This window comes from Choloepus didactylus, chromosome 2, assembly GCF_015220235.1.
Source record: "Choloepus didactylus isolate mChoDid1 chromosome 2, mChoDid1.pri, whole genome shotgun sequence".
In the NCBI taxonomy this organism is placed as follows: domain Eukaryota; kingdom Metazoa; phylum Chordata; class Mammalia; order Pilosa; family Megalonychidae; genus Choloepus; species Choloepus didactylus.
In genome coordinates this window covers 193,067,296-193,081,515 of record NC_051308.1, presented here as the reverse complement: position 1 = coordinate 193,081,515, position 14,220 = coordinate 193,067,296, and the positions used below count along the sequence as shown (strand labels likewise).

At 36.3% G+C, this 14,220-nt stretch overlaps 1 protein-coding gene across 8 annotated transcripts in view; it reads right to left on the bottom strand.

Moving 5' to 3' along the window:
• The window catches only part of HSPB11 (heat shock protein family B (small) member 11), a 93,519-nt gene that overhangs the window by 29,315 nt on the left and 49,984 nt on the right, over positions 1–14,220 (bottom strand). For 2 of the 8 annotated variants that reach the window (XM_037827169.1, XM_037827164.1), the window contains exons 1-2: positions 14,057–14,151; positions 2,220–2,332 (exon numbers count right to left, since the gene is read on the bottom strand). In XM_037827169.1, coding sequence (XP_037683097.1) covers positions 2,220–2,317 — 98 coding nt within the window. In that variant the 5' untranslated portion in view covers positions 2,318–2,332; positions 14,057–14,151. Of the gene's footprint in view, positions 1–1,324; positions 1,362–2,219; positions 2,333–7,720; positions 7,778–13,808; positions 13,903–14,056; positions 14,152–14,189; positions 14,218–14,220 lie in introns of those variants that run through there. The other 6 variants (XM_037827168.1, XM_037827162.1, XM_037827166.1 and 3 more) reach the window with 5 other exon arrangements.

Here is a 14,220-nt window from a genome sequence, read left to right as displayed (position 1 = left end):
TACATTACATTAAGTCAAAAGGATCAATTCATTCTCTTCTAATTTTTCCTTGACTCATTTTTCCCCCCAGTATAGAACTTCTTTTCTCCTCCTCATTGCTATATTAAATATCAAGGGCAAGGGGAGAGTCAAGGGGAAGTAGATGTATTATCATTTTCTTTATCTCTTATTTTTGAGAAAATTGAGAGCTAGGAGCAGGGCCATAAAAACAATCTCACTGGACAATAGGGTCAAATTTATAACACTATTTTCTACTTCTATTTAGATAAAACAACTGGTGAACAGAGAATAATTTTTAATGTCTACCATATAAAGTCTAATTGTTCTTTGTTGAAATACATGTGGATTAAAAGTTTCTGATGTGTTTTTTTCAGTTATTAGGATATTAACTATTTTTATTTCACATGGATTTCTATACTAAGGGCTTTTGCCTAATCTAAAAAATATTATGTCCTTAATCTTTCATTGATATGGACTGATAAAGCCTAAAATGTTGTCTGTTGCAGATGACAGCTAATCCTAATGATTCGTAAACATATTCCCTTGAAAGAAAAGTCATCAGAAGGGTTCAAGATAAACTGATTGTGCCTTTGAAACTGATCTATCTCCAAGAAGATGCAAACAATTAGCAAACAATTGAGGCAAATCTCTATAGTTCTGCATATCCTCACAGCATTTTCCACATTAATTTTTCTATTTCAAGGCAAAGTGAGATAAGTAGCTATCATCTGAATTTCATGAAGTAAAAAACTAAGGATTAGGAAGCCCAGGTAAAAAGCAGATATTAAATTTCAAGTGTGAGTTATAGTGTAACAGAAAGAATCCTGAACTAGAGGTTAGAAGACACAAGTGTTAGTCTTGATTTCTGACCCTAGCTTGTCTTTGTGATTCTGAGCAAGTCATTTTACCTCTGATCATCCTTTCTCTCATCTTTACAATGGGGTTGAAAATACCCTTTTGCCTCTTATTCCCCAAGTTCACTGTGAGGGTCAAATGACATGATATCTAAGATACTATACAGGCCTATACAAATTTATAGATTTTATATATAACTGTTTATACACACATGGATGTATCTCCTCAGATAATTCCTAATATTAGTTGAATTTAATATTTGATGGCCGAATTCCATTGAACTCAACAAATATTTTAAGACACTGAAAAATGAAAGATGAACAAGACATAACCTCTGACTTCTAAGAATTCACAGTTGAGAGAAAAGACAAGCATTAACAACAAACAATTATACAATAAAGGAAGAAGTAAAGTAATGGAGGTGTGTATTATGCTGTGGTAGCTCAGGAAAGAGATAAAGTAATCCTACCTGAGGGAGAAGGGGCAGATGTCAGATAGCAACCAGGCTGAAAGGAAGAAGAGGAGGTGCTACATTTTCTCCAGACACTTGGACTTCACAATAGAACACAAAGAATCTCATGATCTCAGTGTTTACAGCTAGTTCTGCTTCTGATAGTTAAAAGTACTACTTAACCTCTTTAGGCCTCTCTTATCACAAGTTGAAAATGAAGAGTTTAGACAAGATGAAAGCTAAGTCCTTCCAGCTCTAAAATTATACAATTCTATGAGTCAAACGCTAATCATTGTACAGATACCAAGAAAGAGCTCAAGGGAACGAGAAAATAAGCCAGAAGTATTAAAAAAGGAGTTTTCCTATTAACTACTTTTTCTTGGAATTTGAAAGTCTGAGAATGATATTTATCTCTACCTAGAATAAGCTTTATCATAGTGAAGGGTGGAAACTGGAATGATATCAAGGAGCTGAGGCACAAACAGTGCATGAGGACAGTAGGAAGTGAAGCATTTACTTCCCCTAAGATGGCGTGTAGACCCAGTAAGGAAACAGGCAGTAGAAAGGAAGTTACAATGCTCACATTCCTATTTACAAAGAAAAACTTGGAATAAGACCATAACCAGGCATTAATATTTATTTCCATGAAATGGGGTGGTGGTGGTCAGTTGAGTTTTTGCCTAGTTAAACCATTTTCTTGAAAAAAAAAATCATTTGTATACAGAAGTCATTTTAGGAATTACTACTGAATTAGTTCCAGAAATGGTATGAAAGGAATGCTATCTAGTTCCCCGAACATTTATTAAACCATGTAAATGAATGCTAGTTGCTGTGAAATACACAGTTTCAATACTCAAGGCATTCGTTGCCCTAAAATGAAGACTTTGAAGGAAGAAAGAACAGTAACTCTTACCCATCAATGATATTTTCAGGGGGGTGTTTTTCATCACTTGATGTAGCTAAAATCACTTCAGCCCCTTCAGAGCTCAAACAGAGATCAACTTTTCTCATCTTAAAGTGATTAACCTGCAAATAGAAAATAACAAGACAATTAAGGAACAAGAACAAACCTTCTTGATTCTCTGAGCCTTATCTGAGAAAAAGAAGAGAGAGGTAAAGCCTGTTGCCTAGCACACAGTTTAACACCCAAGCTACTCAACAAGTAGGAGGGACTCCGACATGTTTATTTACATAAGTAAACTTCTGACCTCTGGTCAGAGACAATCTGCTGGCTATGACTATTTCCAACTAGTCTGCTACAAGTCCCTACCACCCTAACTGACATCTCTTTTTTTCTGCTTCTAAAATTAAAAGCCCTCAATAGTTATACAGAAAAAATTAACAAGCTAGAGTGACACAAATCAGTGAGTAGATTTTAAACATTTATTTATACTTGTTATATTTCTAAGGTTAACAAAAACCTGGAGGATAAAAATAGATCTCTGTGGCTGTTTATCCATACATTCATTAATTGAAATGGAAAACAGTATTATTTACATCTTAAATGACACCTTATCATCAACATTGTGTTTTCAGTAACTATGTGAAATAAAAGACAACCTTTTACTTATTTTTAAATTCTAAAACAGTGATTTAAAGACATTTCTGCTGTAGAGTAACAGTCAACGAAAGAACCCTGAAAAGATTATGATGAGCCTTACTATGGACCCTGGAGGGTAAAACAGAGGGGGGAGGAGAGAGATGCTATCATATCTCATTCACTCTCCTTGATCTGGTGATGATGGAGCACAACCAATACACTGATATAAAGTGACTGGGAAAGGTGAATTTACAAAAAAGATAAAGGAGGGACAGCATTTGAAAGAGGAAGAAAGGCTTCCAATGGTACATAATAACCTAAATATCTTGGCTCCATCCTAACTTTTTAAATGAAATACTTCAAATAAACAAACAAAAAATTACAGAGACACAGGGCCAGACATATCAACCAATGGAACAGAATTAAGAGCTGAGAAATAAACTCTCACATACATGGTCAACTGATTTTTGACAAAGGTACCAAGTCCACTCAATGGGGAAAAATAGTTTCTTCAACAAAGGGTACGGGAAAAACTGGATATCCACATACATAAGAATGAAGTTACACTCTTACCTCACACCATAAACAAAACTTAACTTGAAATGGATCAAAGAACTAAATACTGTATAAGAACCAAAACTTTAAAACTTCTAGAAAAAAACATAGGGAAGCTTCTTCAGGACCCTGTATTATGCAATGGTTTCTTAGACTTTATACCAAAAGCACAAGCAACAAAGAAAACAATAGATAAATGGGACCTCATCAAAATTAAAAACTTTTGTGCTTCAAAGGACTTCATCATGAAAGTAAAAAGATAACCTATGGATTGGGAGAAAATATTTGGAAACCACATATCCGATAAAGGTTTAATATATAGAATATATAAAGAAATCCTACAACTCAAGAACAACAAGAAAACAAACTGAATTTTAAAATGGGCCAAGGATTGGAATAGACATTTCCTCCAAAAAGATTTACAAATTGCCAAAAAGCACATGAGAAGATGTTCAATATAATTAGCCATTAAAAGGTCAATTAGATACCATTTCCTAATCAAAAGGACAACTAGATACCATTTCCTACCCTCTAGAATGGCTACTATTTTAAAACTGGAAAATAAGTGTTGGAGAGGATGTAGAGAAACAGGAACACTTCATCGCTGATGGGAATGTAAAATGGTACACTGTGGCAGCTCCTCAGAGAGTTAAGTATAGAATTACTATGTGACCTGGAAATACGACTTTTAAGTATATACTGAAAAGAGTTAAAACCAGGAACTCAAACAGATATTTGCACACCAATGTTCACAACAGCATTATTCAAAATTGCCAAAATATAGAAGCAACTCATATCACCAACCAATGAATGGATAAATAAAATGTGTTATTTACATGCAATGGAATATTTTTCAGCAGTAAAAAAGGAATGAAGTTCTGATACCTGCAACATGGATGAATCTCAAAGACTTCATGTTGAGTGAAATAAGCTAGACACAAAAGGACAAATACTGAATGACCTCAATGACTTCAAATAATCAGAATAAGCAAATTCATAGAGTCAGAAACTAGATACAGATTACCAGGGATTGGGGTCAGGTAGGGAATGGGGAGTTAACGTTTAATTGGTATAGAGTTCCTATTCGGGGAGATGGAAAAATTTACTGGATGGTGATGATGGCAGCACAACATTGTGAATGTAATTAGTATCAGTAATGTATATATTTAAATGTAATTAAAATTGTAAATATTAGGTTGCATATGTCACTAGAATAAAACACTTAGTGAACCCTAATGTAAACTATGGATTATGTTTCACCTATTGTTAACAAAGGTACCAAACTAATGCAAAGTGTTAACAGAGAAAACTGTGTGTGTGTGTGTGTGTGTGAGTGGGGTGGGGTGAGATGGATAATACAGGAACTCAGTATTTTATGCATAATTTTCCCGTTAACCTAATGGATTACAATTTTCTGTATAGAGGTCTTGCGTGTATTTTGTTAGATTAACTCCTAGATATTTGAGGTTTCTCAATGCTATCTTGCAGGAGCTTTAAATTTTAATATAGTCAAATCTATCAGTCTGTTCCTTTATAGCTTAGACCTTTGGAGTGTATTTTATGAAATTTATTTTCTTTGATCATACAAATATTCTCCTATATTTTCTTCTAAATGTTTAAAAATTTTTCCTTTAGATTTTTAATCCATCCAAATTTTATTTGGGGTATGGTATAAGATAGGAATCTAGTTTATTTTTTTCCATATGTATAACAAATAGTGCCAGCACCATATTGAGTAATCTATCTTTTCTCCCCTATTTTTAATGCTTCTTTTGTCATTTTCAAAATTCTCATATATGTGAGGTCTGTTCAATCAGTTCATCTGTCTATTACTGCACCAGCCCAATTATATATTTATGATGTCTTGGAGTTTTGCTTCCAGTTAGGATACAAAAGGTTTTGAAAATCCATCAATCCCACCATAACAAGAAAATAGTAGGTAAATTGAAAAACCACATTTTTCTTTAAAGCCGTCAAAGAGAAGTGGACACAGAGACACCTAAATGAATGAAATTCCGGAGAGTGATGAACCCTAACCAGGTGAGAAAAGACCAGTGGCCATATCCATATCTGGGAGTAATGAGTTGCCTGGTATTGGCTTATGTGGGTGGAGGAGGAGTCCTGGTAAATACAGAGAGATTTGCTGGGATAAGGAGAGACAGACAAACATTACTATCTGGGCTGGCATGAAGAAACTGGAATCTGGAAGAGCCCTAAAGGCAAACAAATCCTTCCCACTGGCCAACTCTCCAACACAGGTCTTTTCCTGAATAAGCGGCAACTGGGGCGAGGCTGAAAAGCAGAGTGGGATCGTAAAATCATGGGTAGATCCCAATGCCCAGCTTCAGAGAAGGCAGACCTCATCCAAAAAATATACAAAAGCAGAGTTGAACTGCAAATAAGTAAAGCTCACTTCAGCCCCTCCTCCCTCAACATCTGGTAAGAACAAAGAAATTAGCCCAAAGTTGAGCTGCACAGGCAAGTGGGTGTTAGCTGAAAAGCAAAGAAAGATTTCTGTGGTCTTTCCTGCTGAAAGGAGGGAGATGATCTTATCTCAAAGCCAAAAGTAAACGGGAACTATTTAAACCTGCAACTCAGTCCAAACCCAGTACAATCCCTAGTTGGACTGAAATGATTTACTCCTCATCTTGGCTATCAGAGAAAGTGGTATGCCCTCTCTGGGGGGAGGGGGGAAATTTTATCTACTTCAGTATCTACTGTTCTTTTAAACACAAAATCTGACAAAGATTAAGACATACAAAGAGGCAGGAAAATGTAATTTATACTCAAGAGGGAAAAAAAGCCAATAAAAGCAGATCCATAGATAACCCAGATCCTGGAGTTACCAGAGATAAAAACGATGGCTATAAATCTGTTACAAAATTTAGAGAAAAAGAAGGACAAAATTAGTGAACAGAAAGGGAATTTTAAGAGAGAAAATAGAAACTCTAAAAAAGAACAAAATGGAAATTCTAGAAGTGAAAAAGACATTATCTGAACTGAAGAGTTCATCAGATAGGCTCAACAACAGAATGGACTCAGCATAAGAAAGGATCAGTGAAAGGTCAGTCAATAGAAATGATCCAAAGTGAAACAGAGAAAAAACCTGAAAATTAATAAAAGAGAGCATCAGATACTTGTGAAATAATTTCAGACTAGTCTGAAATGCATATAATTGCAGTCCCAGAAGGAAAGGAGAAAGAGAATAGTGCAGAAGAGACATGACTGAGAGTTTTCCAAAATTGATGAAAGACATGAACCCACAGATCCAGAATCAAAGGGAACCCTAAATTGGATAACTACAAAGAAGAGCACACCTTGGTACATCTTAGTCAAAAGCTGAAAACTAAAGAAAAGAGAAAAAAATTAAAAGCAGTTAGAAAGGATTATGAATACTGAATCGCTATATAATTTTCTTTTTCTTAGTTGCTAGGGTATTAGAATAGCTAGAAGGAAAGAGTTGAAATGGTGGAACTCTAACCCATAGCATCCTTTGAAATGTGTTCTATAGATACTTGTTAAATTGTAATTTGAAAGCTATCACCTTTTTGTATATATGTTATATTTTACAATAAGGAAATAACTGAAACCATGGTATTGTAACTCATAACAACTTTGGAAATTTCCTATATAACTACTTGTTAAATCATACTTTGGAAGATATTATCTTTTTGTATATATATTATATAAGGAAGTAACTGAAACTATGCAACTGTAACCCATAATATTCTTTGAAATTTGCTCTCTAACTACTTGTTAAACTGCAGTTTGAAAATTATTACTTCTATATATTACATTCCACAATAAAAAATCTGATTCAAGAAAAAAATAGGAGGGCAAAAAAACCACACAACATCTAGGAGAAAAATAAGAAATAAAACGGATTTCTCATCAGAAATAAAGGGCCAAAAGACAGTGGAATGACCTCTTTAAGTGCTTGAAAGAAAAAAGAGCATTCTATAAACAGCAAAAATATCCTTAAAAAATGAAGTAAAAATAAAGACGTCTCCAGACAAATAAAATCGAAATGAATCTGTTACCAGTAGACCTCACTATAAGAAATATTAAAGGACGTTTTTCAGACTAAGGGAATCTGTGGGAAGAAATGAAGAGCACTGGAAATGGTAAATATGTTAACATAAAATAATATTTTAAAAAATTTCCTTAAAAGACTATTGATTATTGTTCTGGTTTGCTAATGCTGCCAGAATGCAAAACACCAGAAATGGATTGGCTTTTATAAAAAGGGGTTTATCTGGTTACAGAGTTACAGTCTTAAGGCCAGAAAGTGTCCAAGGTAACCATCAACGATCAGGTACCTTCAATGGAGGATGGCCAATAGTGTCTGGAAAACCTCTGGGAAGGCACGTGGCTGGTGTCTGCTCTGGAGTTCTGGTTTCAAAATGGCTTTCTCCCAGGACGTTCCTCTCTAGGCTTCAGCATCTCTCCAAAATGTCACTCTCAGGTGCTCTTGGGGCATTTGTCCTCTCTTAGATTCTCCAGAGCAAAAGTCTGCTTTCTCTGTAAACTGCAGTTCCATTCTCAGCTCCTGTGCATTCTTCAAAGTGTCCCTCTTGGCTGTAGCAAGCTAGCTTCTTCTGTCTGAACTTATATAGTGCCCCAGTAAACTTATCAAGACCCATGCTGAATGGGCAAGGCCGTACCTCCATGGAAATTATCCAATGAAAGATCTCACCCACAGTTGAATGATCGTATCTCCACGGAAACATCCAATCAAAAGTCTCCAACCCAGTCAACACCAACATGTTTCCTGCCCACACAAGACTGCATCAAAGATCATGGTGTTTTGGGGGACATAATACATCCAAACCAGCACAACTATTTGAAGTAAAAATAGCAATGAACTGTAGGGATTTAATGGATATATAAGTAAAATATACAATACACAAAAAGCAAGAGGGGAATAAATGAAACTGTACCTTGGTAAGTTCTCACATTGTATATGAAGTGATGTGATACTCATTCAAAGTAGATTGGGATGTTAAGAATGCATGTTGTACTCCTTGGAGCAACCACTTAGAAACACATAACAAAGAGTTATAGCAAGAAGGCCAACCGAGGAGAAAATATGAAATACCATTAAAAATGCAGAAAAGGAGGAACAAAAGAATAAAGACAAGACAAAAAGTAAAAAAAAAAAAAATAGCAAGATGGTAGATTTAAACACAAGTACATTAATTATTGCATTAAATGTAAATGAACTAAACACCTAATTTTAAAAACAGAGATTATTAGACTGAATTCAAAAGCAAAATTCAACTATACACTGTTTTTAGGAGACATATTTTAAATATCAAGACATCGATTCAAGGTATCTTGGAATAAAAATAATAAGTTTTAATAGCTGGTAGGGTAAATTCCCCTACTTAATTTTCAAAATTGACTTGGCCCTATGCTTTGTACCTTGATCATTAGAGTTTCAAGTTTCACAAAAACTCTTTGCAAATTTTGATTGAAATTCAATTGCATTTACAGATTAATCTGGAGAGGAATGATGTGTGTATGATCATGAGTCTACAAATCCATTGATCTGGCATATTTCTTTACTTATTTAGGACTTCTTTTATATACTTATATAGTTTTATAGTTTTCTCCAAACATATTTTCACTACTTTTGTTAGATTTACTCCTAGATTGTCTATAATTTCTATTGTAAGCAGAATGTCTTTATAAAATAACATTATCTAATTTAAAAAAATTTTATTCTTAAGCATACAAGGAATACTTCCGACATTTCACTATTAAATGTGATACTCACTGAAGGTTTTATTGAAGATTGTTTATTGGGTTATAGAAATTCCCTTTTCTCTCTAGTTTGTTAGTTTATTTTCTTTTAAGCATGAATAAGCACTGAATTTTACTGAATGCTCTTTTAGCATTTATTAAAATAATTATATGGATTTTTTTACACTCTGTTAATATGATGAACTAAATCAAGAGATTCTAATGTTATAACATTCTCAATTCCTGGCATAAATAATGACCAAGGTATATTATTTTTATCTGTAGTTATATTCAGTTTATTAATATTTTATTTTGAATTTTTACAAATATGTTCATAAGTGAAATTGGCCTATAATTTTCCTCATTCAGTCTATGCCTGATTTTAGAAACAAGACTGTATTCCCAACATAAAGAAATTGGAAAACTTCCCCTCTATTTTTAGTTGTTGGGACAATCTGTATAAGACAGGAGTTCACCAAGCCTGGTGAAGTGTTTGTGGATAATTTTTGACTAATGTTTTAAGTTCAATAGGTCTGTTCAGGTTTTCTCTATTTTCTTCAGCCAATCTTGATAATTTATATTGGTTAGAAAACTGTTCACTTCTTCTTAGTATTAATATTCATCGGCATAAAGTTGTTCATTTTCTATTGCAATTTTAATATCTGTACTATGTCCATAGATATGTTTACCTTTAGTTTTTATATTCTAATATTGCTTATTTGTGCCTTTTCTCTTATGTAATCTCACCAGTTTTTAATACTATAATTACTAGAGAACTGATGATGGATGGATACTATTAATCCTAAATTTTAAGAGAAGAAAGATGGTGAATCCCTGAAAATTCAGATTGGTTAACTTGGTTAATTCTTAATAAACTTCTAAAATTACTAAATTTTGTTATTAAAATGATGGTCTTGAAAACGGAGACAAGTAGTAAAACTGGAAGCAGCAGTAACACTAGATCACAAGTTATACTAAACTTGCACCATTTCTTTTTGTTTGTTTGTTTGACAGAGGTACTACCAATTAGGAATACGTTATGAGTAATACATACGGATTCCAGCAAAGCTTCAGACAGGTTCTCAAAACACCCTTGTGGACCAGATGGAAAAATGTAGGCGAGGCGATAAGACAGTACTTAAGGTAGATATTTAACCCTTTGAATGGCTATACTCAAAGAATAACGACTAATGTAACAAAATGAATTTGTGGAGGTCCTCTTCCTGGTTCATTCAACATTTTTATTAATTAAATAAGGACACAAAAAAGTACGTGTATTAATTTTGCAGATGACACAAAGCTGGGATATCAGCTAAATACACCACATGACAGAATTAGCACTCAATAGACCTCAACAAGCTAGAAAGATGGGTTGCAGTGAATAAGATATTTAATAAGGATAACAGTAAAGGCCTATACTGAGATTTAAAAAGATCAATTACATAAGGGTTGGTTTAGATCAGGTTGACAAACTACTGACTGTAGGCCAAATTTGGCCTGCCACCTGTTTTTGTACAGCCCATTTGTAAAGAAAGAATGCTTTTTATATTTTAAAATATTTTTTTCAAAAATCAAAAGAATATTTTGTGACATATGAAAATTCTATGAAAGTCACATTGGAACATGGCCATGTTCATTCTTTTATGTATTTTCTTTTGCTGTTTCACACTAAATAAAGCCTAACATATTTATTAACTGGTCCTTTACAGAAAAAGTTTGGCAACCCTTGGTCTAGATGTCAAAGACTTATATAAATTTGGTTGATCACAAGGTCAATAGAAAGCAACAGTGTACTGAATCTGCCCCAAGAGTGACAGGAATGCTATCATATGTTATAATGGTTAGAGAGATACTACATTCCATCAATATTTACCTAACACCAACTAAATGCCAGGCACCATCATAGTAATGCAAAGATGACTACAACTTAAGACAAAGATGGTGACTAAGACTTGGTTCTTGATTTCAAGCTTACAGTCAAAGAAGAAGGACAAGCAAGCAACTAATAATTTAATATGTTGTGTCTAACACAGTGTGATCCCCATCAGAATATTTTGTTCAAGTAGGACATTGTCAGCTTCATTCAGAGGAGAGTGAAAAGTTCATGATCGTCTATAAACCATGTTACATGAAGAAAGTGGAAAGAATAGGGACTGAATTGTTTCAGGAAGAGATAATTTAGTGTGAGAAATGTGCCTGCAATTCAGAGGTATTTACAAATGGAAAAAACGGTAACAATTTTTCTTACATAGCCAAAGGAGGGAGAACTGGAGTCAACAAATAATTTCTAAGCAAGAAGACAGCAAACATATAAGAACTTTCTAGCAAAGTAAAGGTTTTTTAAAAAACTAGTAGTTAATTCATTTCAGAAAATCTTTTTAATCCCTGAAAGCATCCAAGACGACTAGGTGATGATCTAGGGGGAAACTAATGAAAGGATTCCAGAATTGTTGGTTCTCTTAGACTGAATCAAATTCTAGGAAGGGTAGTTTGGGAGCAGATTATGAAGGATCTTAAAAGTCAGACTGAAGACCATGTACCTTAAAATAGTGTTACCATACAATACAACCAGTAATTCCTCTTCTAAATTTAATCCCAAGAGAAATGAAAACATGTGCACACAAAAACTGGTATATGAATGGTTACAGCAGCATTCTTCATAATACCCCAAAGGTGGAAGCAAGCCAAGTGCCTACTGACAGATGCATAGATACGCACAATGTGGTATATCCAAACAATGTAGTACTCGGGGGTAAAAAGGAATGAAGAACCCATTCATGCTACAACATAGATGAACCTTGAAGACATCATTTTGAGTGAAATAACAGTCACAAGAAACCATATGCTGTATGATTCTGTTTACATGAAATATCCAGAATAAGCAATCTATAGAGAAAAAGCAGAGTAGTGGTTGCCAGAGGGTGGGAGTAGGAAGAAAGGGAGAGACTGCTAATGGATATGTGGTTTCTTTTAGGGGATGAGGGAAATGTTCAAAGCTTAAATTGTAGTGATGGTTGCAGAACTCTGTGAATATACTAAAGGACACTGAATTGTATACTTCAAGTATACGAATTTTATGGTATGTGAATTATATCTCAGTAATGATGTTTAAAAAAAAAAAGACCATGGGCTTTATCCTGTAGTCCATTGGCTCTCAAAAGGTGGGTGGATTTTGTCCTCCAACATTTGACAATGACTGGAGATAGTTTTGGCTGTCATAACTGGGGGTGGGTGAGCAAAGCTACTGGAGTCTGACAGGCATCCAGTGATGCTGCTGAATAACCCACCATGCACAGGCAAACACCCAAGGACAAAAAATTACCTGGTCCAAAATGTGAATACTACAGAGGTTGAGAAACCTTGAAGTAATCTATTTGGGGGTTGAAATGTGGGAACTGGATACTTACTTATGGAGAGGACTTGCTTTAAAAAAGGGTAATATTTTAGGAGAATGTATCTACCATTGATGTATAGTTGGTAAACAGGGAAGACAGTGTACTCTCCAAATGTGCAGTTCTTTTCTTACATCACACACTTACTATCTAAGTTGTCTAAGTACTTTAACACAAAACTAATTTCATACCTCCTATATCCACCAATATCCTCCCTTTTTCTTATGTTGGGTAGAATTATTTAAATAACAAGTAAGAAATGGCAGAAGTTGGCTTCTCTTTAAGGTTCCTTTGTTGTAGTCAATAAGAAAGAGGCAAACCAACTCCAAAGAAATCCACAGAACAACTCAGCAGATAGGTTGCTTCCACAACTCTAAACAACAGGTTTGGAATGCAGTCTAATTTCCCATCATGGTATACCTTATCATAAATTCATGTTTCCCCCCAGGGCCTCAGCTTATCAAAGGTGCATACTCTGAGTGCCATCTCTTTCCATTTTATACAATTCCTGATCCTGGACCTCCCAAACGCCTCATCTTGTCTTCCAAACCCAGAACCACTTAGCCACCTTTTCACCTCCAGGTCACATGCCCTTCTGGTCCTTCTGTCCAAAAACTTGCAGTCAAGTCCTCAGTTCGTTTCTCCCTTTCCAGACCCTTGATTCTGGTACTTTTCCAACTGTACTCCTCAAACCTTCCTCATAACATTATCATTGGGAACTTCTGTGCAAATTAGAAAAAGGCCATAATACATCTCCCCATTGACAGGGCCTATAGCATGGTATCACCTGAAAAGCAAACCTTGTGCAAAAAAGAGGTGAGGCAGCCCTGACACCCCCTTCCCACCTCCATTCCAAACCCAAGGGCCCCAACCCAAATTATACGAAATATACTAAATGCACCCACACCTATATTAAAAAGAATTCATAACTATATTGATTAAGTTGCAGCTGCTGACATGTTTACATCTTGATAGATTTATTAATTTCGATTTGCTACTCTTCCCCCTTTTTAGAGTCAAAACACTATTGTCAGGCCTCAAAAAGGTTCGTGGGCCGGCACTAGCGCCTCTAAGGCCCAAGGAGAGAGCTCAGCCTTCGACTCCCCCCTCACGAGCCTCCCTTCTCCCGCTGTCCACACCGTGCATCTGCTCACAATCCTTTCACTCTCGCTCGCTCCCTTCACCACGCGCATCCCCCTCCGTCTGCCCCGTCCAGCCAGGTCACCACTTCACCCACGGCCGGCCCAACCCCGCCCAACAACCCGCTCGCCTGGGCCTCCAGTCAGCTCTGCGCGCACGGAGTATCCCAGCTCGAGGACTCCCTTCCAGCCCTCCATACGCAGCGCGTCGTGGTGACCCCCGGCCCCTCCCACCGCCCCTCCCCCTGCCCCCTCCCCCGTCCACCACGGAGTTCCCGGACGCGTGCGCTGAAATACTCCAGGCTCTTCGCTCAGACTCGGCACACAAGCCCCGCCCCGCAGGCCCCGCTCCCTCCTTGCTCTTCTGTACTTTGCCTACCCAGCTGCCCAGTCTCGTCCATGGGCCTTTCCTCAAACAAGTGCCTTCCCCGGCGCTGCCTACCCTCCCCGGCCACAACTCTACCGGCCCCAGGGGACCCGCCCTCGCGCGAGCACGCACGCGCAGTCCCTACCTCTCCCGAATCCGAGCCGCAGGCCTGCAGG